Genomic DNA, 24,972 nt, shown 5'->3' on the forward strand with positions numbered 1-24,972 from the left:
TCGAAACCACAACTCCCAGCAGCCCTCTCTCCCAGGGCAGCTTCAGAGCGCATTTTCTTTGCGGGAGGCCAAGAAAAGGACAGCGACCTAGCCGAGCAGACTGGCCAGAGGACCCGCCTCCCGGTGCCTAGCGGCGTTGCATGATTGGCTGGAGCCTCTGAAGTGGGGGGAGAAAAGTGAGCGCCGATGGCTGGAGGGGGGCGTGTCTGCGCCTGCGGTTCGGTGGCGGAACGGCCGGGGCCGGCTCTGAGGTGAGAGTCGGGAATGCTGCTGTGGGCCCCCTTTCTGCCGGGCTGCGGTAAAGCTGCTCTGTGGGACATCCCAATGACGGGAGGTCGGGTTCTCATCCCCACTTGTCTCCGCGCACGTCGCCGCGCGGTGCGGTGCGGCTGGGATACGCCCCTCTCCTGCCCCCTGCGGGCGGGTCCGGCCTTGGCCGAAGCTGGCGCGGAGCCTGGGGATGAGGATGAGGATGGGGATGGAGCTGAGAATGGGGTTGGGGTTGGGTTTGGGGATGGGGACGGGTCTGGGAACTGGGGCTAGGAACCTAGAGGCGAGAGAGCACCGGGGCGCGTGCTGCCGGGGAACCGGGGGCGGGGCGCAGGCACCTATCCGTTTACTCACCTCTGTCCTATTCCACACAAGATCCTTTCCCTTCTACCTAGGGTCTTTTGCCCCAGGGTCTCTCTCCTTTGTGGAGCCTAAGTCCAGAAGCCCCACTGGTGCCTGGCTTAGACTTTGCAGGGTAGCACCTGGCCGGCACAGCTCCACATATAAGCAGAGCCCTGTAGATAAAGCTGATCCTGAAGCTAGTAACTTGAAATGGTTATACTCCTTATGTGATGTACTAGCTACACCTTTGCACACCATGTAAAGGGTGGGTTTGGCATCTGAAGTTTTACACCTTTAACATGGTTCCACGGATTTGGATATGTAGACTGGTCTGTAGTATGCCTTCATACTCCTTACCCTCCCCCTTTCCACACCATGTAAAGGGTGGGTTTGGCATCTGAAGTTTTACACCTTTAACATGGTACCACAGATGGGGGTCAGGGGGACAGCTGGTGGGCTGGGTCATAGGATAAAGGAGGATTGAACTAGAAAGTGTATCTGCTTGCAGGGAACCAATTTAATCCTCTCAGGCACCTAAACGTTTTACTTGAACCATTTGGGAATAATAACTGGCATTTATATATCTTTTGAACAGTATGGGAAGTAGCCTATCTGGTGGCTGGAGAGCTGACCTTGGAGCCAGGACAACCTGGGTTCAGATGTCCCTTCTGACACATATGGCTGTATGATCCTAGGCAAGTCAAGTCACTTAACCTCTTAGTGCTCTAGGCAGTTCTCTCAGCAATAGGTTGCAAAGAAGGTATTGACCTGCATTAGGAGAGGGAGTTTCCTTAATGGGGAGTCCCTTACACCAATGAAATAGTAAGTCCAGTCTCTATCCGCTATTTACTTGCCCAGTTTATGTAATTGTTTTATTTGATTTTCATAACTCTGGGAGCTTATTAGAAATTATTATGGATGAAGAACCTGAGATTCAGAGAAGGTAAGTGATGAACTCAGGGTCATAAAGCTAGTAAATAATTCAAGATTCCGACCAAGTAGGGCTATTTCTGTTGTGTGGCAGCACATAAGGAGACCGTGGAGGCCTCAGAGGAGTGGTGGGGCTAGGCAGCCTGTCAGATAACTTCAGAGGTCCTTTCCAGTTCTAAAACACACTGTCTCTACAGAGTCTCTGGCCCTTTGAATTAGATGCTTTTTACTGTACATTGAATCACAGAGGAAATGATTTAAGAAACAACTTTTGTGAGATAATCTTTCTGTCACCTTTTAAAAAATCTTGACAGGGATCACAGGCAGCTCCCTTAGCAGCAGCAGCAACAGCTGTAGCTGTGGCTATAGCAGAAATGGAGATGCAGTCTTATTACACGAAGCTCTTGGGAGAGCTGAATGAGCAACGCAAGAGGGACTTCTTCTGTGACTGTAGCATCATCGTGGAAGGCCGGATCTTCAAAGCCCATAGGAACATTCTCTTTGCTAACAGTGGATACTTCCGAGCTCTGCTGATCCACTATATTCAGGACAGTGGGCGGCACAGCACAGCCTCTTTGGACATTGTTACTTCTGAAGCCTTCTCTACTATCCTGGATTTCCTCTATTCAGGGAAATTGGATCTGTGTGGGGAGAATGTGATTGAGGTCATGTCAGCTGCCAGCTACCTACAGATGACAGACGTGGTGAACTTCTGCAAGACTTATATCCGCTCCTCACTTGACATCTGCCGGAAGATGGAGAAGGAAGCTGCGGCAGCAGTGGCTGCTGCTGTAGCTGCTGCAGCTGCTCACCAGGCTGAGGGTGGGAGTTCTCCATCCGGCCAGGAGATGACTTCTTGTGGTCCCAAAAGCCAGTGCCCTATCTTGGTGCCCTTGCCAGAAGAAAGAGAAGAAGTTGGAGACTGCCCCCAAGATGCCCCTTGTGAGGATTGTGCTAGCTGTCACCCACTGGAGCTAGTGGTGAAAGGCCCCCCAGGTAGTGACTCTGTGGATGACTTCTCTTCTCTGCCCAAAGGGACAGAGCCCAAAGTGGAGTTTGACTCTGATGACGTGGATGTTGAAGTCGAAGTTGGTGACCGGCTGCAGCAGTACTCAGCCCCATTGGCCCTGGAACCCATGGAGGGGGGTCTGCCTGGGAGCCAGGCTTTGGACCTGGCCTGTAATAATTACCACATGAAGCAGTTTTTGGAGGCCCTTTTGCGCAACAGTACAACCCAGAGCAAAGAGGATGCTGCCCCTTTTTCTCGAGGTTTTGAGAGTAGACCAGAGGATGCAGGAATGGCTGTGAGCTCTATGATGGACATCCCAAGTGACTGGTATGGAGAAGATGCAGGTGAGACCATCATCTACTTCTGAGAGTCTTTACCATCTACACCTCTCATTTGGCACTCACCACCCATAGCCATGTATTCATCACCATCCACAAACATTTACTGAGTGCCCGAGAGAGCCCTAGAGGCACAGATTCAACTTCATAAATATTTATGAAGTGTCTGCTATGTGCAAGGCACTGTGGTAGGTACTGGGGAGATAAGAAGATGAAAATGAAGTAGTCTTTACCCTCAAGGAGCTTACATTGCAGTAGGCTGAAGCAACATTATGCTGACAAGTAAGTGAACATTAAGAGTGAGAGAAGTAACAAGGGGCCCTGAAGATCATTTAGTTCAAACCTTTCATTTGACAGATGAGGAAAGTGAATTGAGGCTTGGGGAGGGGAAGTGACTTAAGGTCACTGTGTCAGTGCTGAAGCCGGGACCAGAGGCTAAAGGCGCCAGACTGCTAGTCCTGAGCATTTAGAATTGTACCACATTAGCTCCATCTTCTCCAGGAGCATTTGCTTACATATCTTCCATATTATTCTTTTTTAAAAAAAATATTTTGTTTCATTAAATATTTCCCAATTACATGTAAAAATTTTTTAAACAATCAATCTAAGAAATTTTGAGTTCCAAGTTCTCTTTCTTCCTCCTGCCCTTTCCCCTTCTTTTAGAAGGCAAGTGATTTGATATCAATTACACATGTAAAGTCATGCAAAATATATTTCCATATTAGCCATGTTGCAAAAGAAAACACAAAATAAAGCAATCAAAATAGAGTAAAAAAAAAAGTAAGTTTCCATCTGCATTCAGAGTTGATCAGTTTTCTCTCTGGAGGTGTATGGCATTTTTCATCCCAAGCCCTTTGGAATTGTCTTGGATTGTTGTCTTGATCAGAGTAGCTAAGCCACAGTTGATCATCCTCACAATATTGCTGTTACTGTTTACATTGTTCTCCAGGTTCTGCTTACTTCACTTTGCATCAGTTCATATCATGGTTTTTCTGAAACCATCCTGCTCGTCATTTCTTTTATTTTTTGGGGGGGGCAATTGGCCTTAAGTGACTTGCACAGGGTCACATAGCTACTAAGTGTCAAGTGTCTGGTCTGAGGCCGGATTTGAATTCAGGTCTTCCTGACTCCAGGGCTAGTGTTCTATCCACTGCGCCACCTAGTTGCCCCTTCTGCTCATCATTTCTTATAGCACAAGAGTATTCCATCAAAATAATATACCACAACTTGTTTGTCCATTCTTCATTTAATGGGCATCCCTTTGATTTCCAATTCTTTGCCACCACCTTATTCTTGCCACCTACTGGGACTACTGCAGTAACCTCCAAACAGGTAAGATTCTCTGTGCACTCCAGTTCATCCTTCACAGTCTGCCAGATGTATCTTCCTTATGCGTTGATCTGGTGATAAGATCATTGAACCATTATACATCTAGAGCCAGGAGGAATCTTAGAGGTCATTTAGTCCAACCCCTTCATGTTATAATCAGTCAATCAATAAACATTTATTAAGTGCCTACTATGTACCAGGTACCATGCTAAGCACTGGGGCTATATAAAGAGGCAAAAGATAGTCCTTACCTTCAAGAAGTTTACAATCTTATGGGGGCAACAACATGCAACCAAATATATACAAAGCAAACTATATACAGGATAAATAGGAAATAATTAACAGAAGGAAGGCATTAGAATTAAATGGGGTTGGTAAAGGCTTCCTGTAAAATGTGGAATTTTAGTTGTTTTTTGTTTTGTTTTTCTTTTAGGCAATTGGGGTTAAGTGATTTGCCCAGGGTCACACAGCTAGTGTCAAGTGTTTGGTCTGAGGCTGGATTTGAACTCAGGTCCTCCTGGCTTTAGGGCTGGTGTTCTATCCACTGCGCCACCTAGCTGCCTCAAAATGTGGGATTTTAGTTGGGACTTAAAGTCAGTAGTTGGAATGGAGGAAGGAGAGCATTTCAGGCAGGAGAGACAGCCAGAGAAAATGCCTAGAGGCAACAGATGGAGTGTCTTGTTTATGGAACAGCCAGAAGGCCAGTGTCACTAGGTCAAAGAAAATATTGCAGGGTGTAACATGTAAGAATACTGGAAAGGCATGAGAGGGCTAGGTTGTAAAGAACTTTGAATGCCAAACAGAGCACTTTGTATTTGATCCTGGAGGCAATGTGAAGCAACTGAAGTTTAATGAGTGGTGTGAGAGTGTGTGTGTGTGTGTGTGTATGAGAGAGAGATGATTGCACCTGCACTTTAGGAAAATCACTTTAGTGACTGAATGGAGGAGGATGGATTGGAGTGGAGAGAGGTTAGAGGCAGGCAGACCCAGCAGCAGGTGGTGATGAGGGCCTGCACTAGAGTGGTGGCAATGTCAGAGGACAGAAGGAGTATTTCAGAGATATTGCAGAGGTGAAATTGACAGGATTTGGCAATAGCTTGGATGGGGGGAGTGGGTTAAGAGAATGAAGAGTCCAGGATGACTTCTAGGTTGTGAGCCTGAGGGACTGAGAGGTTGATATTGCCTTCTACAGTAATAGGAAGGTTGGGGAAGGGGCTTGGGGAAACGATAATAAATTTTGTTTTCTACATACTGAGTTGAAGATGTCCACTGAACATTCATTTCAAGGTGTGTGAAAGGCAGTTGGAGATGCAAGATTAGATGTCAGCAGAAAGGCAGGATAGGTAGGGGCAGGATAGGTAGATTTGAGAACCATCAGTATAAACATCGTAGTTAAATCCAAAAAATATGGAATTCACAAATTTGCATGTCACAACCTAGTGTTTGATGAGGTAGAAAACATAAATTACCAAGGGAAAAACTTCCTATTTGTTAAAAACTGTTGAGAAAACTGGAAAGCAGTCTGACAGAAATTGAGCTTAGACCAACATTTTATACCACATTGCACAATACATTCTAAATGGATACGTGACCTTAATATTAAAGATCATAGTATAAAAAAATTAAAAGACAAACAGATCATCTACCTCTCACTGCTGTGGGTAGGAGATATATTCTTAACCAAACAAGAGATAGAGACAATTACAAAAGATAAAATAACTTTGATTATTTGAAACTGAAAAGCTTCTGCAAACACAAGATTAATGCATTTAGGGTAAGAAGGGAAGTAGTCAAATGGAAAAAAAATCTTCCTCAGATAAGGGTTTGGTATCTAAGATATCTAAACAATGAATAACTATACAAACACACATATATGACTAATAGTGATTCCCCAATAGATAAATGGTCAAAGGATATGAACAGTTTTCAAAAGAAGAACTTCAAAGAATTCACAACCATATGAAAAAAATTCTCCAAGTCACTAATAATAAAAGAAATGCAAATCAAAACAACCCTGAGGTTTAACTGCACACCTAACAAATGGGCAAAAATGACAATAAATGGCAACAGTCAATGTTGGAGTGGTTGTGGAAAGATAAATGCACTAATACATTGTTGGTGGAGCTGTGAAATTGTACAACCATTTTGGAAAGCAATTTGAATTATTCAAATAAAGTAACTAAAATGGAAAAAAACCCCTGTTGTGGCTCTCTATTGCCTCTTGAGTAAAGTTCAGATTCCTTAGTTTGAATTTAGCATTCATAGGCTTATAGATTTAGAGCTAGCAGGGACGTCAGATTAGACCTTAGATAGGACATCTGGCCTGAACCTCTAATTTTACAGATGAGGAAACTGAGGCCCAAAGTGGTTAGGTGACTTGCTCAAGGTCATGCATGTAGTAAGTGACAGAAGCAAGATTTGAACTCATGTCCTCTGACTTGAAAGCTAGTATTCTTTTCACTCTACTATGTGCTATCCTTTCTCCAGCCTTATCTCAGATTATTTTCCTCTATATATGTTACAGCCCAGCCAAATTGTACTGCTTTTCCATGTCTGTCACTCTGTGTTTTCCTGCCTCTGTGCCTTTGTTCATGTGGTTTCCTGTGCTGAGGATGTCCTCCTGTTGCACCTCACTCTTTGAAATCTGACCCGTCTTTTAAAGCCCAGCTCAGTATTCTTGCACCTCAGTGAGCCCTTTTGGATGTCCTCCATCCCCAACTCTGCTGATTAATAGTAACTTTCCCCTCCTCAGACCTCACATGATACTTTATACATACTATTCTTAGGGGTTGGTCCTTAATTTGTGTGTTTCCCACTAAAGTTCTCTGAGGGTTCAGTGAGGCATGGAGGTGAGCCTGGATTAACACAGACTGTGCTAACCAAAGCACGAGCTCAGGCTGGCTCCACCTTCAAAGCTAACAAGGCTTTGATTAGGGGCCGATCATGGGCTGTGGCTTGGTTATCTGAGGACCAGCTTGCTTAATGTGACAACAGCTCAACCCCATGTGGTTAGCCTCCAGGAAATAGGTCTTTTCAGCCATGGCCTATCCACCAAGGTTTGGAGGGGTTGTAATAAGTAATAGTGCAAAGAGTACCCATACCAGTGAAATCACAGATCCCTCAAGTGTATCTGAGGCATTTGTGATGTATCAAATTCTCCATTAGATTGTAAGATCCATGAAGGCAAGGGCTGTGCCTTATCGGAACTTTGTGTATTCCCCAGGGTCTCCATGGAGTGCTTCACACAGCAGTTGCTACTAAATATTTGTTGAATGGAATTAATGAATCAATATGGCACCCTCCTCACGTGCTCAGGTCTTGTCACCACAGCTAGGTTATGCCCTCTATAAGAGCGGGGACTTATGCCTAGCAGGCAACAGTAAAAGGTAGTTGGTTGATTGATGGTTCACTCTACTTAAGGGAGCTTCTGAACTCTGCTGTTTGGCTTTAAGGCCATAACTTATGTCATTTAGTGGGGTTGCAAACATTTCTGATGTGACATTTGCAAAGTTTGTCAGGTCATTTCCTGAGAGTACAAGCGAGGTGGGTGAGCACTGCCTCCCCACCATTAGAGGTGTGGCTAAAGAGTCAAAAAAGCTTCAATTAGAAGAGACCCTTGGCATCATCCAGTCCAATATCTTCATTTTTTATGGATAGGGAGAGTAAGATCCAGAGAAGGGGAGGTACTTTTCAAAGGTTACACTCCAAGTTAGCAGTGGCATTAGGATTTGAACACAGGTCTCCTTGACTGCTACTCTGATGTTCTTCCCATTGCACCAGGCTGGATTTGATCCAGCACTGGGTCATTTAAATAGTGAAGAGTCCTTTTGGCCTTACAGCCTTTAGGCCCAGAACTAAATGAAGCCCATTTCTGAGTCAGTGAAGGCAGTGTAGAGAAGGTACACCACACAGGAGGGCTTATTTATTATGGCACTGAAAAAAGAGGTAGCCTGGTATAGTGGCTACAGAATTAGCTTTGAAGCCAGGAACACATCTGGATTCAAGTCCTGCCTTAAGGCCTATATCATTTAATCTTTTAGTATTCTAGAAAATTATCCAAGGCTGTAAGTTGCAGAAAAGGAACCAACCTGTATTGGTAGAAGGAATTTCCTCACTCAGGAGTTTCCTATACTGATGAAATTATAGGTCTAGTTCCTAGTTCCTACTAAAGAAAGAATGCTATGGTATTGATCAAAGCTGGACTTATAGGGCAGCTAGATGGTGCAGTACATAGAGCTCCGGCCTTGGAGTCAGGAGGACCTGAGTTCAAATTTGGCCTCAGACACTTGACACTTACTAGCTGTGTGATCCAGGGCAAGTCACTTAACCCCAACTGCCTCGCCAAAAAAAAAAAAAGCTGGACTTATTTCATGCATTCTAAAGCTAGGAGGAACCCTAGCAATCATTTAGTCTAAGAGTTCATGGAACCTCAAAGTCTATGGATGGATTTTAAGGGGGCGAATGGTCTATGAACTTAGATGGGAAAAAATTCACATTTTTATTCCAGGATAATTGATTTCCTTTGCAATTCCATAGTTTTTTTCTTTATTTCTTTTTTAAAATATTAAACATTTATTAATTTATTTTTAGTTTTCAACATTCACTTCCACAAGATTCCACAGTTCCATATTTTCTCCCCATCTCATCCCTTTCCCCATCCCAAGATGGTGTGCATTCTAAATACCCCTTCCCCTAATCTGCCCTCCCTTCTGTCACCCTCCCCCCCTTCTCTTATCCCCTTCCTCTTCTATTTTCCTGTAGAGCAGGATAGATTTCTATACCCCATTGCCTGCATATCTTATTTCCCAGTTGCATGTGAAAACAATTTTTAATATTTGTTTTTAAAACTTTGGATTCTAAATTTTCTACCTTCCTCTCTCCCCACCCACCCTCATTGAGGAGGCAAGCAACTCGATACAGATTATACATGTGTAGTTATACAAAACATTTCCATAGTAATCATGTTGTGAAAAACTAACTATATTTTCCTTCATCCTATCCCGCCCCTCATTTATTCTATTCTCTCTTTTAACCTTGTCCCTCCTCAGAAGTGTTTGCTTCTGATTACCCCCTCCCCAACTCCCCTAATCTGCCCTCCCTTTTATCATCCTCCAGCTCTCTTATCCCCTTCCCCCCTATTTTTCTATAGGTTAAGATAGATTTCCATACCCAATGGAGTGTGTATGTTATTCCCTCCTTAAGCCAATTCTGATAAGAATAAGATTCACTCATTCCCTCTCACCTTCCCCCCTCTTCCCCTCCACTGTATAAGCTTTTTCTTGTCTGTTTCATGTGAGATAATTTACCCCATTCTACCTCTCCCTTTTGCCTTCTCCCAGTATAATCCTCTCTCACCCCTTAATTTTATTTTTTAGGTATGACCCCTTCATCTTCAACTCACCCTGTGTCCTCTGTCTGTCTGTCTGTCTATCTATCTATCTACCTATCCATATACTTTTTTTCCCCTCCAACTACCTTAATACTAAGTTCTCATGAGTTACAAATATCATCTTTTCATGTAGGAATATAAACAGTTCAACTTTAATAAGTCCCTTATGATTTCTCTTTCCTGTTCACCTTTTCATGCTTCTCTTGAGTCTTGTATTTGAAAGTCAAATTTTCTATTCAGCTCTGGTCTTTTCATCAAGAATGCTTGAAAGCCCTCTGTTTCACTGAATATCCATTTTTTCCCCTGAAAGATTATACTCAATTTTGCTGGGTAGGTGATTCTTAGTTCTAATCCTATCTCCTTTATCTCCAGAATATTATATTCCAAGTCCTCCAGTCCTTTAATGTAGAAGCTGCTAAATCTTGTGTTATCCTGATTGTGTTGCCACAATACTTGAATTGTTTCTTTCTGGCTGCTTGCAATATTTTCTCCTTGACCTGGGAACTCTGGAATTTGGCTATAATATTCCTAAGAGTTTTCCTTTGGGGATCTCTTTCAGGAAGTGATGGATGGATTTTTCAATTTCTATTTCGCCCTCCTGTTCCAGAACATCAGGGCAGTTTTCCTTGATAATTTCTTGAAAGATGATGTCTAGGCTCTTTTTTTTTGATCATGGGTTTCAGGTAGTCCAATAATTTTTAAATTATCTCTCCTGGATCTATTTTCCAGGTCAGTTGTTTTTCCAATGAAATATTTCACATTGTCTTCTATTTTTTCATTCTTTGGTTTTATTTTTACAATTTCTTGATTTTTTGTGAAGTCATTAGCTTCCATTTACTCCAATCTAATTTTTTTTTGGGGGGGTAGGCAATGGGGTTAAGTGACTTGGCCAGGGTCATGCAGCTAGTAAGTGTTATGTCTGAGGCCAGATTCGAACTCATGTCCTCCTGAGTCCAGAGCTGGTGCTCTATCCACTGTGCCACCTAGCTGCCCCTCCATTCTAATTTTTAAGGAAGTATTTTCTTCAGTGAGCTTTTGGACTTCCTTTTCCATTTGGCCAATTCTGCTTTTTAAGGCATTTTCTCCTCAATGGCTTTTTGGACCTCTTTTGCCATTTGGGTTAGTCTATTTTTTAAGGTGTTATTTACTTCAGTATTGTTTTGGGTCTCCTTTAGCAAGTGTTGACTTGTTTTTCATGATTTTCTTGCATTACTCTCATTTCTCATCCCAGTTTTTCCTCTACTTCTCTTACTTGCTTCTCAAAATCCTTTTTGAGCTCTTCCGTGGCCTGGGACTGATTCATATTTTTCTTGGAGGCTTTGGATGTAGGAGCTTTGAATTTATTGTCTTCTTCTGGTTGTATGTTTTGATTTTCTTTGTCACCAAAGTAAGATAATATAGTCTGACTCTTTTTGTGCTGTTTGCTCATGATCCCAGCCAATTACTTGAGTTTTAAACTCTTTGTTAAGGTAGAGATCTGCTTCCAGTGTGGAGAATGTACTGTCCCAAGCTTTGGGGTTTTGTGCAGCTGTTTTCAGAGGTACTTTTAGGGACCTGTAAATTTTCAGTTCTTCTAAGGTGGTATGATCAAGGGTGAGGTGTTTAGTCCTTTCCTGGCCTGGGCTCTGGTCTATGAGTGACGACAGGCACTCTTTTCTGCCTTGGAACTGTAAGGGGGATTCTTTCTGCACCACCACCACAAGCTCCACCACGCCAATGCTCCTTCTCACCCCAGGACCACCACCCAGAGCTGTGACCCAGATCCAAGCAGGACAAAGCAAAAGAATCCTGCCTCAGCACCAACAAAGATATCCCTGCAATCCCCCTTTGATCAGCCTCTCCATTCCCCCTCCATCTATGGGCCAGGAGCTCAGTAAGGAGCTGCCGCCCTGAGGCTGTGCTGGGACTGGGACCAAACTGAGCTCCTCTCTCACCACAGTCAGACAGAAATTTCCTACTGACCTTTTAAGTTGTCTTTGGTGTTTGTGGGTTGAGAAGTCTGGAAACCACCACAGCTCCCCTTGATTCAATCCCCTGAGGACTGCTCCAGGTTTGCTGAAGCCTGGTCTTTGCCTGCGCAGCCTGTGTGGCCCATGCTGAACCGTGTTCCTCTCCCAGCCCAGAGCAATAGACTTTTCCAATCAACCATCCAGGTTGTCTTGGGCTGGAAATTTGTTTCATTCTGTCTTTTTGTGGGTTCTGCTGCTCTAGAATTTGTTTAGAGCCATTTTTTACAGGTATTTGGAGGGGTTTGGGGGAGAATTCAAGCATATCACTGCTTTTACTCCACCATCTTGGATGGCTCCCTTTCTTTTTTTACATTTAAAAAGATGATTCTGAGAAGTGTGTAGGCTTAACCAGATTGCCAAAGGGATCCATGACACAAAAAAGTTTAGAACCCCTGATTTTAGTTAAACTCCTTCATTTTGCAGATGAGGAAACTGCAGTCTAGTGAAGAGTCTTTAACTTAGCCAAGGTCCCACTATTAGTAAGTGGCAGAATCAGCATTTGAACCCTTAAGTCCTATGACTCCAGATTCAGCCCTCTTTCTACTCCCTCTCCCATGTTCCCAGCTTCAATCCTGATCTTGGTTATCAGAGAGCCTGGAGTCACCAGCAATCTTGGGGCATTATGAAGGAAGTAATTGTACTCAGCAGAAAATATAATGTGTGAATTTGCCCAACTGGTCATCTGTCATCATTTTTAAAAAGCCAAGGCAGCCAAACCAGGGGACTGAAGGTGACAGCCATAGGCCATATCCTGAAGCCTACACTAGCCCTTCTTCTCTGAGGTTACCTGTGGGCAGCAGATCAATTTTTTTAAAATTTTATTAATTTATTTTGATTTATCAACAATCACTTCCATATTCTTTTGCGTGGGCAGCAGATCAAAGCAGGGAGATTCACAGATTTGCTCTGTGTTCAAGGCTGCTCCAGAATCATTTGGGAAGGAGAGAATGCATGCGAGGAGACCACTTTTCAAGGCACAGCAGTATTTAACACACAACTAAGTGCCCTGATGGAACAGAATGTGGGATTGAAGTCGGGAAGGTCTGAGTTTGAATCCTGTCTCAGAAACACATACTAGATGCTTTCTAGCTCTTCCTTATGTGTGCTCTTCCTTCATTAGAATTTTAATGCCTTGGGGGCAAAAAGTGCCAGACTAGGCTTGCTTGGAATCGTATTGCCTTTGCTTAGGACCTTATCTGGCACAGTCAATGCTTAATAAATGCTTCATCCTTCTCTCTGGCTGTGTGATCCTGGATATGTCACTTATTTTAGCATCACTTTCCTTATCTATAAAATGGGGATAATACTAGCACTGACCTCACAGGATTATTGTGAGGATTAAGGAAGATGACATATGTAAAGCACTTTGCAGACTTTAAAATGATATATAAATGTTAGTTTTTGGAAGAGGTCAAGGCAGATTTCCTGGTTATTAGTACTATATTCTTTCTACCGTACCATACTTCCTCTCATGACTGAGGGTTGTGGCTTCTGAGGTGTATAAGTGTTATTAGTATGTGGCATAAGGGAAAGAACCTTGAACCATTTGGATTCTAATTCTGGCTCTATCACTAATTTGCTCTGTGACCTTAGGGAAGTAGTAAACATAAGATATTCTAGACTAAATCAACAACTGTGATTTTTTGACATCACTGAACCCATGTGGTACACATCTAAGAATTCTGAAGAACTCAAAGGGCAGATTTGGGCTGTGTCAGTTGAAATAGATAGCTTTACCTTACATTCACTGGAAAACAACCAAAAGGTTGGCACATTGACAAAGGCAAAGGATATGGAAGAGAAACATTGATTTGGAATGAAGATAGCTAAGAAGGTGGTATCTGAAAATGGTATTCAGACTTCTGGACCTTGGCTTAAATTCTACGAATGACAGACTCTTGGCCCTGGGGGGAATGCATCTAACAAAGGATGGTAAGATTGTATTTGCCTCAAGTCTTGGAAATCTAATCAAAAGCTCTTTTAAAACCAAGAGAAGGAGAAAACTACTTATGTATATCTACCAAGCTAAAGAGTAACTACAATAAAGAAATACCAGTAACAGTTGAGACACTTAGACATTAACAGCATAAAAAAATCAAAGAAAGGAGGTAGTAGTAAAAACCATGGCCAATGAGCAGGACTAACTAAAGCTTATAATGTGGGGAGCCAAATTTAACCTCAAAGATATTGCTAATTAGTGTGGTCAAATCCATTTTTGGAGGATAGCTCTAAATGGGCACATCCTAATAGCAGACAAATCTCATAAAGTTTAAAATTTTGTTTCTGTTTTGTCCTAACTGCCAAAAAAGAAAAAAAAAAGAAAAAAGAAGAAAAAAATGCTTCAGTCTGTACTCTGAGTCCATCAGCTCTCTCTCTCTAGGTGGGTAGCACGTTTCATTGGAATTGTGGTTGGTCATTGTGTTAATTGGTTACCAAGTCTTGCACTAATTTTCCCCCTCCAAATCCTTCCCTCTTCCAAACTTCTCTATTGTTGTTGAGGGTGCCAGCATGCTCCTAGTCACCTAAGCTCCCAACCTAGGAGTCATCTTGGATTCCTCACAATCTTTCACCCCTCATTCCATATCTAATCTGTTTTCAAGACCTGTCAATTTAAACTTTGAAATATCTTTCAAATATACTCAGTTCTCTCCTTTAATACTGCTGCCTCCCTGGTGCCTTCATCACTTCACACCTGGATTCCTGCAGCACTCTGCTGGTGGGTCTTTACTTTTGCCTGTCTCAAAGTCTCTCCCCACTCCAGTCCCCTCAGTTATCAAAGTGATTTTCCTAAGATGCAGGTCTGACTATGTTACGCTTCTACTTGACAAACTCTAGTGACTCCCCACCACCTCCAGGATCAAATATAAAATCCTCTGGCACTCAAAGCTTTTCATAACCAACCCCAACTTTCTTTTGCCCTGCCCTTCTCTCCCTACTCCCCGCCCCACCCCCAAGCACTCTGCCATCCAGGGACACTAGACTCCTTGCCGTTCCTCAAATGAGACATTCCATCTTCAGATTTACAGCATTTTCCACTGGCTGTCCTCTATACCTGAAATGCTTTCCCTCCCCATCTCTATCTACTGTGGCTTCCTTTGATTTCTTCAAGTTCCAACTAAAATCCCACCTCCTACAAAAAGCCCTTCCTAATCCCACTTAATTCTAGTGCCTTCCCTCTGCTAATTGTTTCTTATTTATCCTGTATATAGTTTGCTTGTACATAATTTTTTACATATTATCTCTCTCATTAGATTTTTAATTCTTCAGGGGCAAGGACTGTATGTTGCCTTTCTTTGTACCCCTAGTGCTTAGCATAGTGCCTATCACATAATTGATGTCAGTAGGCAATAAACGTTAACTGCCTACTACCATTCACACTTTCCTGAAGCAATCTTCCTTTTTTTTTTTTTTGCTTTTTGATGAAGCAGTCAAGGTTAAGTGACTTGCCCTGGGTCATACAGCTAGTACGCATCAAGTATCTGAGGCTGGATTAATCTGTTCCACTTTTACAAAGCTCTTATTGTTAAGATTTTTTCCTTTAGCTGTATCTTAAAGAGATCATAAAAATGGGGAAAAGACCCACCTGTACAAAAATATTTATAACAGCTCTTTTTGTGGTGGCAAAGAATTGAAAATTGAGGGGATGCCCGTCAATTGGGGAATAGCTAAACAAGTTGTGGAATATGAATGTAATGGAATATTATTGTGCTATAAGAAATGATGAGCAAGTGAACTTCAGAAAAACTTGGAAAGATTTGTATGGACTGATCCTGAGTGAAGTGAGCAGAACCAGGAGAATGTTGTACACAGTAACAGCCACGTTGTGTGATGACTAACTTTGATAGCCTTAGCTCTTCTCAGCAATGCAAGGCTCTAAGACATCTCCAAAAGTCCCATGATGGAAAATGCTACTTATACCCAGAGAAAGGACTATGGAGTCTGAATGCAAATCAAAGCACACTATTTGCTCTTTTTTTCCTTCTGTTTTGTTTCTTCTTTCTTGTGGTCCCTCCTATTGGTTCTAATTCTTCTTTACAACATGACTAATGTGAAAATATGTTTAATAGAACGTATATGTTGAGCCTATATAAGATTGGGGAGGAAAAGAGAGGAGGGAGGAGGAGAAAATTTAAAACTCAAAAGCTTATGGAAGTGAATGTTGAAAACTAAAAATAAGTAAATTAATTAAAACAACAACAACAAAAGAATTTTTCCCTTATATCAAACCTTACCCATGCAACTTCAACTACTGCTACTGGTTCTGTCCTTTGTAGCCAAGTAGAACAAGTTTAATCCATTTTCTAAGTAAGATCTTATCAAATAAATAAAGACACCTATCACTTTTCCCTAAGTCTCCTCAGTCAGCCAATAAACATTTATTAAGTACCTACTATGAGAACCAAGAAAGAATGGTGTCCTGAAAACCTAAAGAGAAGAAGGCGTGGAGAAGAAGAGGGTGATCATCAGTGTCAGAGGCTGCAGGGAGGTCAAGAAGGGTGAGGACAGAAAAAGGGTCATTAGATTGGGCAATTTAAAGATCATTGGTAACTTTGAAGAGAGCAATTTCAGTTGAATGATGAGGTCATTCAGAAGCCAGACCATAGAGAGTCAAGAAGAGTGGGAGGAAAGGAAGTGGAGGCACCTATTGTAGACAGCCTTCTCAAGAGGTTTAGCCACAAAAGGGAGGAGAGATATGGGACAATAGCTAGTGGGGCTGAATGGTTCAAGTGAGGGTTTTTTGAGGAGGGAGGAGACATGTGCATGTTTGCAGGCAACAGGGAATCAACCAGTGGACAGGCAGAGATTGAAGACAAATGAAAGAGTGGAGACAATAGAAGGGGCAGTCTCCTGGAGAAGATGGGATGGAATGGAATTACTTGTGCATGCAGAGGAGTTTGCCTTGGCAAGGAGGAGAACCATCACATCATGTGAGAGCAGTGAAGGAGAAGATAATGGTGGAAAGTATCAAGGTACTGGGGTGATGCAAGTTGAGGATGGGGTAATAATAATAGTATTATAATAATGAAGAGGGAGCTCTCAGTGAATGGCCACAATTTTTCTAGTAAAACATGACACAAAGTTCTCAGCTAAGAGAGTGGGAAGGGAGAGCCATGGGAGGTTGAGGGGGGATAAAAAATGTTTGGAAGAACTGCTGTGGAGAGTAGGAGACTGAGTTAATTAGGGAGATGTAAAAGGATCATCTTGCTGCAGTGAGGACCCACTTGATAGAGCCTTCATCACTGTCATGCCATGGGTACTCTCCATCTTGTCAGTGTCCTCCAGTGTGATGCCCGGAGCTGAACAGAGTCCTCCAGAGGTCATATGACCTGAGCTGAGCCCAGCAAAGTAGAGCAGAATATTCCCCTCCCATTCGCACGACCTTATGTGCTTTTTTGTGTAGCAAAGGTCAAGTTAACTTTTTGGACCTCCATTTCATCCTGTGAACTAGTAATGAATTTGCAGTTCATTAGAACTTGTAGGTCTTGCTCAGATGGGCTGCTATTCTGGCCATGCCTCTCCAGCTTTTAACCTGTGAAGCCTTTTTTTTAAACCCAAATGTAAGATTTTATATTTATCTTTATTAAGTGTTACCTTATTTACTTCTTGACCCATTAAGATCTTTTTAGATCCTAATTCTTATATCTAATATGTTGTCAGAGATTATAACTCATACACAGATAACTATAATATACAGGAATTAAGCTGGGACCATGGTATGTTGGAAAGAGAAGTAAATGTGGTATCAGAAGATATGTTTGAATCCCAGCTCTTTCACTTGCTACCTTTGTGTCCTTCCTCATCTACAAAATGAGGGAGTTAGACTAGATAATGTCAACTCTAAAACCATATGTTCCTAAGTACATTAAGAATGTAAGATTAATTGCTACAATGGGTCATAGCTCATATTTCCATATCACTTCAAGGTTTACAATGTATTTTCCTTACAACAATCTTTGGAGGTTAGTTATTATAAGAATTATTCTCTCATGTTACTTATGAGGAAACTGAGGCTCAGCGAGATTAAGTGACTTGCCTATATGAAGTAACATAGCTAGTCTGTGTCAGAGGCAAGTTTTGAACCCAGGTCTTCCTGATTCAGTCTAAAGCTTTTCCTACTATACCACCCCTGAACTAGGTATTCTGACATTACCACATTCATGTCTGTTCTCAAACTGATCTGGAAACAGTATTGCAAAGTGATGTTTCCTACTGAGTTTGTAGAAACTAGTATATCCTTTAAATAAACTAGGATTACATAGAAGTATATGCTAGAGACTAGCAAAAGCAGTCTTCTTGCTGTTCCTGCCTCATGGTAATTCATCTCCCATATCCATGCCTTTACATTAGCCATCTCCCCATACCTGGAATGCTCTCCCTCCTCACTTCTACCTCCTAGAATCCCTTCCTTCCTTTAAAGACTCAGCTTGAGCACTGCTTTTTACCGGTAGCCTTTCCCAGTCTCCCCCAACTGCTAATGTCCTGTCTTCAAACTACCCTGGATTTATTCTCTATCGATGTATCTGTCTGTCTGTCTGTCTGTCTATCTATCCATTTATCTATCTATGTATGCTTTGTCTCCCTTTTTATATCTAAGCTTCTTGAGAGCAGAGACAGTTTCATTTTTGTTTTTGAATCCTTAGCACTAAGCAAAGTGCTTGGCACATTAATAACTTAATAAGTGCTTATTGATTTATTGATCAACTATGGATAAATCAATTGTATCTCAGTTTCCTTATCTATAAAATGAAGGGTTTGCCTACACAATCTCAGGTTCCTTTGAGGTATAAAAGGGAGAGGGGAAGGGAATAAACATTTACTAAACATCTACTATGTGCCAGGCACTGTGCTAAGTGCTTTATAAATGTTATCTCGTTTGATCCTCATGAAAACCCTGGAAGGTAGGTGCTATTATTATCCCCATTTTACAGTTAAGGAAACTGAGATAGAGGTTGACAGAATTGCCCAGGATCATGCAGCTACGAAGTGACTGAGGCAAGATTTGAATCAATTCCAAATCCAGTGCTTTATCCACTGTGCCACCTAGCTACCTATGAAGGAAGGAAGGGAGGGAAAAAATATTTATTAAGCACCTACTAAGTGCCAGGTACCATGCTAAGTAATTTACAACTAAGGTTTATGAAATTATAAAATTCCTGTTTTCTTGCCTATGGGTAAGCTACTGAAACTCTCTGAGCCTGTTTCTTTATTTGTAAAATGGGGACAATAATACTTGGGATTTTGAACTGGAAGGGACTTTAAAGATCACTCAGTCCCACCTGTCCTTTTTACCGATAAGGAAAAAGTGAAGTGACTTATATAAGATCACACTAATCATAAGTGGCAGAGCTGGAATTATAATAGCTACTTCCCAAGGTTGGCATGAGGAAAGTCCTTTAGAGAGGGCAGAGGGCTACAGAAACATGAGCTGTGACTAATTCTTACATCTACAATTCCTAGTCCTAGATTGGTGTATCTGTGATAATCCAACTATCTGCTGCTTCTACTTATATTATAGAGCAGCTTAAACAATTCATTTACTTTTCAAGGTGACGTGCTGGTGGTTCCCATCAAACTCCACAAGTGCCCTTTCTGCCCATACACAGCCAAGCAGAAGGGCATCCTCAAACGGCACATCCGCTCCCACACCGGTGAAAGACCCTACCCCTGCGACACCTGTGGCAAGCGGTTCACCCGACAGGAGCACCTGCGGAGCCACGCCCTGAGTGTGAGTTTGGGAGTGCCCCTCCTTCCTGCAGGCATGGATGGGCCCAGGGTCATCTGGTTTAGGGTGGCAACCTTCTGGGTGTTGCCTTTGGGGCCCCCTCAGTTGTGTCAGACTGTCTGATAGCTACCAATTTCTGGTGCTAAGATCCCAGCTACCCTAGCTTGAGCTTTGAGGACTTTTTAGCAGGGAAATTGATGAGATGGCAAAGCACATAGTAAGTGCTTAATAAATGCTTCTTGATTTGACAAGATAAAGCTAGAAGTTGTCTAGAGCAGGGTTTCTTGAGCTTTTTCCATTCAAGACCCCTTTAGCTCTTCTTAAACAGCTTAAGAAGTGCTGCAAGAGGTGGCAGGACCAAGATGGTGAAGAACGGGAAATACTCTTCTATGCGGATTGGATGAAAGAACTGAGGACATAATTTAGCCTGAGAAGATTTAGAGGGGACATGGTAGCTACTTTTAAATACATTGGCTTGATTGGCCACTTATTGGGAATATTGTAGAGGAGATTCCTACTTCTGGTAGGGATTGGCCTGGATGCCCTCTGAAGTCCCTTCTAAACTTGAGAGTCTGAAGTTCTTCCATCTTGACTCTCAGCTCATCTCCTAAGTCCCCCAGCTTATTAAATATAGATCCTATTCCCTAGTAGGTTTAAAATGCATATTCTAATGGATTTTGGGTGGGGGTGACTTTTACCTTAAAGATCATAGGATAATAGATCTGGAACTGGAAGGGACCTCAGAGGTCATCTATTCAACCCCTTCATTTTATAGATGAAGAAACCAAAGCACAGAGAAGCTAGTAATTTGCCCCATATCACATAATAAGTGTCAGAGGCAGCATAGTAAGTCCTTAGCTTAGCACAGTGCCTGAGACATAGTAAGTCCTTAATAAATGCTTGTTGACTTGACTCCTGTTCCCAACATCCCAACACTATGGTGTCAAGAGTCCTAGCCCACACTTGGACTGGGGGAGGAGGAGACTTGGGGATGCAGGGAGAATAGGAAGAAGGGGGACTCCCTAAGTCCAAATAGGATAGTTCCCTCACAGAGTATGTTTGTGGTCCAGGAAATGTTTGAGAATTATACTTCATAACTCTTCTTCCTCCCAATGCCCTTCCATGTGTTTCTGTCAACTGGTGGTTTTGATCCTTCATTGTAACTTAACTTGTCAAAAAATAAATTCCCAAAGGACACAGCTAAATTTTCTGACAATAATGTTATCAATAACAATAAGACAGCATGTAGAGAGAAGAGAGAAATTTCCTCAGAGGCAGGAAGACCTGGGTTCAAATCCTGCCTCTGACATATCCTGGCTGTGTGATTCTGAGCAAGTCACTACCTTTCAGTGGCCCCAGACAACTCCCTAAGCCTATAAATTGCAGAGAAGGGGCCAATCCGTATTGGTGGAGAGAGTTTCATTATCTGGGAATTCTCTACACCAATGAAACCACAGGTCCAGTCCCTATCTTAAAAATAGTGGTAACAGTAGTTCGTGGTATCTCATTTGTTCCTCACACTAACCTGGGGAGGTTGGTGCTATTATTATGCCTATTTTACAGATGAGGAAACTGAGACTGAGAGCAGTTAAGTTAAGTTTATTGTCCAGGGTCTGAGGTGGGATTTGAACCCAGGTCTTTCTGGTTCTAAGTCTAGTGCTTTCTACCACACAGCCTCTCCAATCACAATATTTATGGATCTATAAAATGGAATATTAAAGGTCCTTTTCCTCTTCCCCCTCCTCCTCATGTTTGTGCGTCTTGCTTCCGCTCCTCCATCTATACGATGCTTCAGTAAGATCAGAGTTCTCTTTGGTGACCTGGCGAAGGCTATGCCAGTGGAGCCCAAGATTTGGCAAGTACCAGTCATCTAGAAATGCTGAGTAATAGTAATAATAACAATATTAATAACTGACATTTATATGATGTCTTAAAACTTGCAAAGCATTTTCTAGATGGGCCCAATTTATCTGTTTCTGAAGGTAAGCCTAGATAGGTATGGAGAGGCTCACTCCCAGAAGGCTGGCCACCATTCACAAAGGCTATCCACTGAGGCATATGCTAAGGGTTGGGGTCTGTATTAGGGGAAGAGCTGAGCACAACCATAGCATCATGGTTCCTTGTGCAGTACTGAGGTCAGAATATTAAGCTTTCTCACACCCTTTTCATTCATACCTCGGGGAGCTAGTAGCTAGTAGCTTTCCTTTGTCCTTCTCACCCTCCAACTCTAGTCCTGCCACCATCTCTAAACATCACCTTCACCACTGAGCTCATTCAGTCTCTTCACCGGGAAATCCTGTTCCTTGTTTTAGGTCCATCGCTCAAATCGACCAATCATTTGCAAGGGTTGCCGGAGAACCTTCACAAGTAGCCTATCTCAGGGGCTGCGGCGGTTTGGTCTATGTGACAGCTGTACATGTATTACGAATCCACAAGATGACCCAGTACCCATCAACCTGAGCCAGATGGAGGCATCCTCTGAGGGTCAGGAGAAGGGTGATATAGACAATGACTGGCCAATATATGTGGAGTCTGGTGAAGAAAATGATCGCACTGGAGATGATTCAGATGACAAGCAAGACCTGCATCGAAGCCTTCTGAATTGAGAGGCGCTGATGTAGCAATAAATGGGGAGGAAGATTTTTAACGCCCCCTCATGACTGGTCATTCTGTGGCTCAAAACCATCCATGGACTCAGTTTTGTGGAACCCTAAGAGGTTTGTTTTTTTTTTTTAAAAACAATGACTACATTTACATTTTTGATAGAACGCAAAGCAGGGGTTGACTTTTGTGATTCCAAAATGTTTTTTCACTTTTCAGTGCTGTGCACTCTAATTTTGAGGTATTTCTATCAGTCAAATCCTCATTCTGGTCAAGCTGTGGCTGTGTTTTTCAGCTCCCTTTTCTCACTGCTGTGTGTCTGAATCCTGACTAGGAGAGAAGGTGGTTCTCTTAGTAGGTAGGAAAGAGTTTCTTTATTTGTTTTCTTTTTTCTCTTTCCAGGGAGCTACCAGAGCCTCTGACCCTCTCTCTCTTACATACATATGGGAACACACATACACCCCCTCTTTTGATCCTGCAACTACTACACTTTTTCTGAGAAAAGATGGCTAAGAGGACATTTTGCTTTGGGCCTAATTTGGAGTTTAGCCAAACTGTTCAGCTGTGATTTCTCTTTTGATGGTGCCTCCATCAAACAGGGGTGCTTTCAATTCAGATACTATGAATTCTAAATATTATTTTAGAGTGAGGCTTTAAATGAGTAGTTAATTCTGAAAACCAGTACAACGCTTGAATGTAAAATAAGATGTCTATCTGTAGGTGATGGACAAAGAAGCTGTGTGATATTTAAGTTTCCTCCCAACGCTAAGATTCCAGGATTCTATGATTTCAAGATTTGAGAGTTCCAAGATGCTAGGACTTTATGGCTTCAGGATTCCATTTCTCCAAGGTTCCAGAGGAATCTAAAATTCTAGGACTCAGATTCTATAATATGTTGATTAGATAGGTAGGCATGGAAAATACATAATAAACACAAAAAACACAAGAAAGCAACTTTCAGTAATAAAGCAAAGGGCTCTTCTGCTCTGTCCCTCTGAGGACACATTATAAAGTGAGCCTTATGTAGTAAGCAGTAGAGCCCCCGTGGTGGTTCACAGAATGTTAAACCTGAATGGAATCTTAAAGATCATCAATTTCAGATCCCTCATTTTACAGATGAGGAAACCGAAGCCCTGAAAGTCCAAGTGATTTGCCCCAAATCACACAACTAATCAGTGATAGAATTCTTCCAGCCTTTGATATTTATTTGATATATAAATACCATTCACATAGCTCATGTTTTGTGATTCCAAAAGGATTCCATAGGATCATAGATTTCAAGTCCATTTTACAGATCAAGAAACTTGAGTCCCAGAGAATATGTTACCCAAGGTTATGCAGAGCAGGGGTTCAAACCCAAATGCTCTGACTGCAAAGCTAGCATTCTTCCCTTTGTACTGTGCCATTCAGACCATTGTCACAGGAGCCAAGATACTAACCTGATTTCCCTTTTCACTTCCTACTTCAAGGCTCTAGTGCTATGTAAGCTTAGAAATATAGTTACCACAGAAATTTCACGAGTTTTACTTAAGTACAGAATATTAGAGCAAAAGTGTAAACTTTTAAAAAGCAAATTTTAGTGCCCCGTCCCCATGATCTTTTCAAAGTTTCCATAAGGGAGAGAGGGAAGTGCCCAGGGAGAAGAGAAATACTTACGAGGTTCACTATATTCCTCCACCCTCTTTGCAATCTTCTTGGTTACTCTGGTGAATGTGGCTGTTTAAAGGATTAAGGAAATCTTGGGTAATAAGGCCATCTTTTGTAATTGAGCTCACTGGTTAAATTTACATTGTGGCCTGATTATCTGCCATCTCTTGAGGTACAAATGTGTTCTCCTGAAGGTGGTATAGTAATTTTGTTCTCTGCCTTCTGAGTGCAAAATTAGCTGAATGCCTTATGGAATTAGCTAGGAGCCTAGAAATGATTTATTGGTAAATTACTTTGAACCAGCACTGCAAAGAGGTTAGTATGGTGTGGGCTTAAATAGCTAGCCAAAGAAACAGCCAGAGTTATAGCTGTTGGAAGAACGAATTGGAGTGAGGTTTGCTATTAAAAAAATGAGTCAACACTAGAAACATTTTCCTTAATGCAAAAAAACAGGGACTCTTTCCTGTTGTTTTAAAGGAGAGATCTTAGTAAGACAGAAACCCTAAACTGGTGGTATTGGAGGGATATACAGAGAGCAGTTTTCAATGATAAAACTTTTAGTAACCTCTCTTTAAATATTTGAGACTTTTCTACCTCACAGTCCAGTTTTTGCACCTATATTGGCATGTAATAAGATCACAGTCCTGTTTGGGACCTTATAACCTGTCTATATTCCTGAGCATAAAGACATAATTGCCTATTGAGGACTTCTCTGTAAGATCCAGTAGGATGGGGAATACATCCTAAAAATGGAAGAATGTCACTATTTCCTTCTTTTCATACACTGTATTCCACCTCCAGAATCAGAATGCTTGACAGACCTTCCCCAGTTGCGCCCCTCCAAAGCCTTGGGAAGTAGCTGGCTCTCTTTTTTCCAAAGGTACAGATGGCAGGTAACTAGTTAAGTTCATAGTTCATTTCAGGTGAAGAAGTAGAACTGAAGAAATCCTGGCTTTGAGGTATGTCTTCAGACCAGTAAATGGATCATTACTGAATTTGAAAGTAGCAGAATGGCTAGGAGAAAATGAGATGTGAAATTTCATCCTTGAAAGATTTTCTCAGGATAGAGGTCCTTTCCATAATAATGTTTTAGCTTGTTATGGTCATAGATGGTCCATCATTTCCCCTTCATCTCAGTTCTGGAGAGCAGTATCCACACTAAAAGCATTGGCATTTGAAATTATACTCAGCTCTCTGGGTTCCGTCATCTTGCTGGAGGAGGTGTGTTTTTTTATATGCAATATCAGTTTGTAAACTAAATGTCTATTTATTTTAAATTACTGTCCACATAGGAGATATTTCTGAGCTTTTTTTTTATTGCCTTTAAACTGTTATTCAGTGGAGCTGGTAATGTTTTTATAAGCAGTAAATTCACAACAGTGTCA

At 42.0% G+C, this 24,972-nt stretch overlaps 1 protein-coding gene across 3 annotated transcripts; it reads left to right on the forward strand.

Annotated features, from left to right (window-relative positions):
- Window positions 1-24,972, forward strand: ZBTB8B (zinc finger and BTB domain containing 8B). 3 transcript variants are annotated; one of them, XM_020983504.2, is made up of 5 exons: window positions 1-251; window positions 1,208-1,307; window positions 1,857-2,895; window positions 19,164-19,342; window positions 21,652-24,972. In XM_020983504.2, exons 3-5 carry the CDS (start codon window positions 1,917-1,919, stop codon window positions 21,943-21,945), a joined length of 1,452 nt encoding a protein of 483 aa, XP_020839163.1. In that variant the 5' UTR covers window positions 1-251; window positions 1,208-1,307; window positions 1,857-1,916; the 3' UTR covers window positions 21,946-24,972. The 3 variants fall into 3 exon arrangements, with proteins under 3 accessions (XP_020839163.1, XP_020839164.1, XP_020839162.1); XM_020983503.2 differs by having other exon boundaries at window positions 244-298; XM_020983505.2 differs by lacking the exon at window positions 1,208-1,307.

Source organism: Phascolarctos cinereus, unplaced genomic scaffold, assembly GCF_003287225.1.
Source record: "Phascolarctos cinereus isolate Bilbo 61053 unplaced genomic scaffold, phaCin_HiC Scaffold_726;HRSCAF=1367, whole genome shotgun sequence".
Classification (NCBI taxonomy): domain Eukaryota; kingdom Metazoa; phylum Chordata; class Mammalia; order Diprotodontia; family Phascolarctidae; genus Phascolarctos; species Phascolarctos cinereus.

Excerpts from the sequence above, each read along its gene's own strand:
- ZBTB8B (XM_020983504.2), top strand. The coding sequence starts at position 1,917 with ATGGAGATGCAGTCTTATTACACGAAGCTCTTGGGAGAGCTGAATGAG. Across the intron at positions 2,896-19,163 it reads CTGGTATGGAGAAGATGCAG|GTGACGTGCTGGTGGTTCCC; the intron begins GTGAGACCATCA and ends TTACTTTTCAAG. Across the intron at positions 19,343-21,651 it reads TGCGGAGCCACGCCCTGAGT|GTCCATCGCTCAAATCGACC; the intron begins GTGAGTTTGGGA and ends TCCTTGTTTTAG.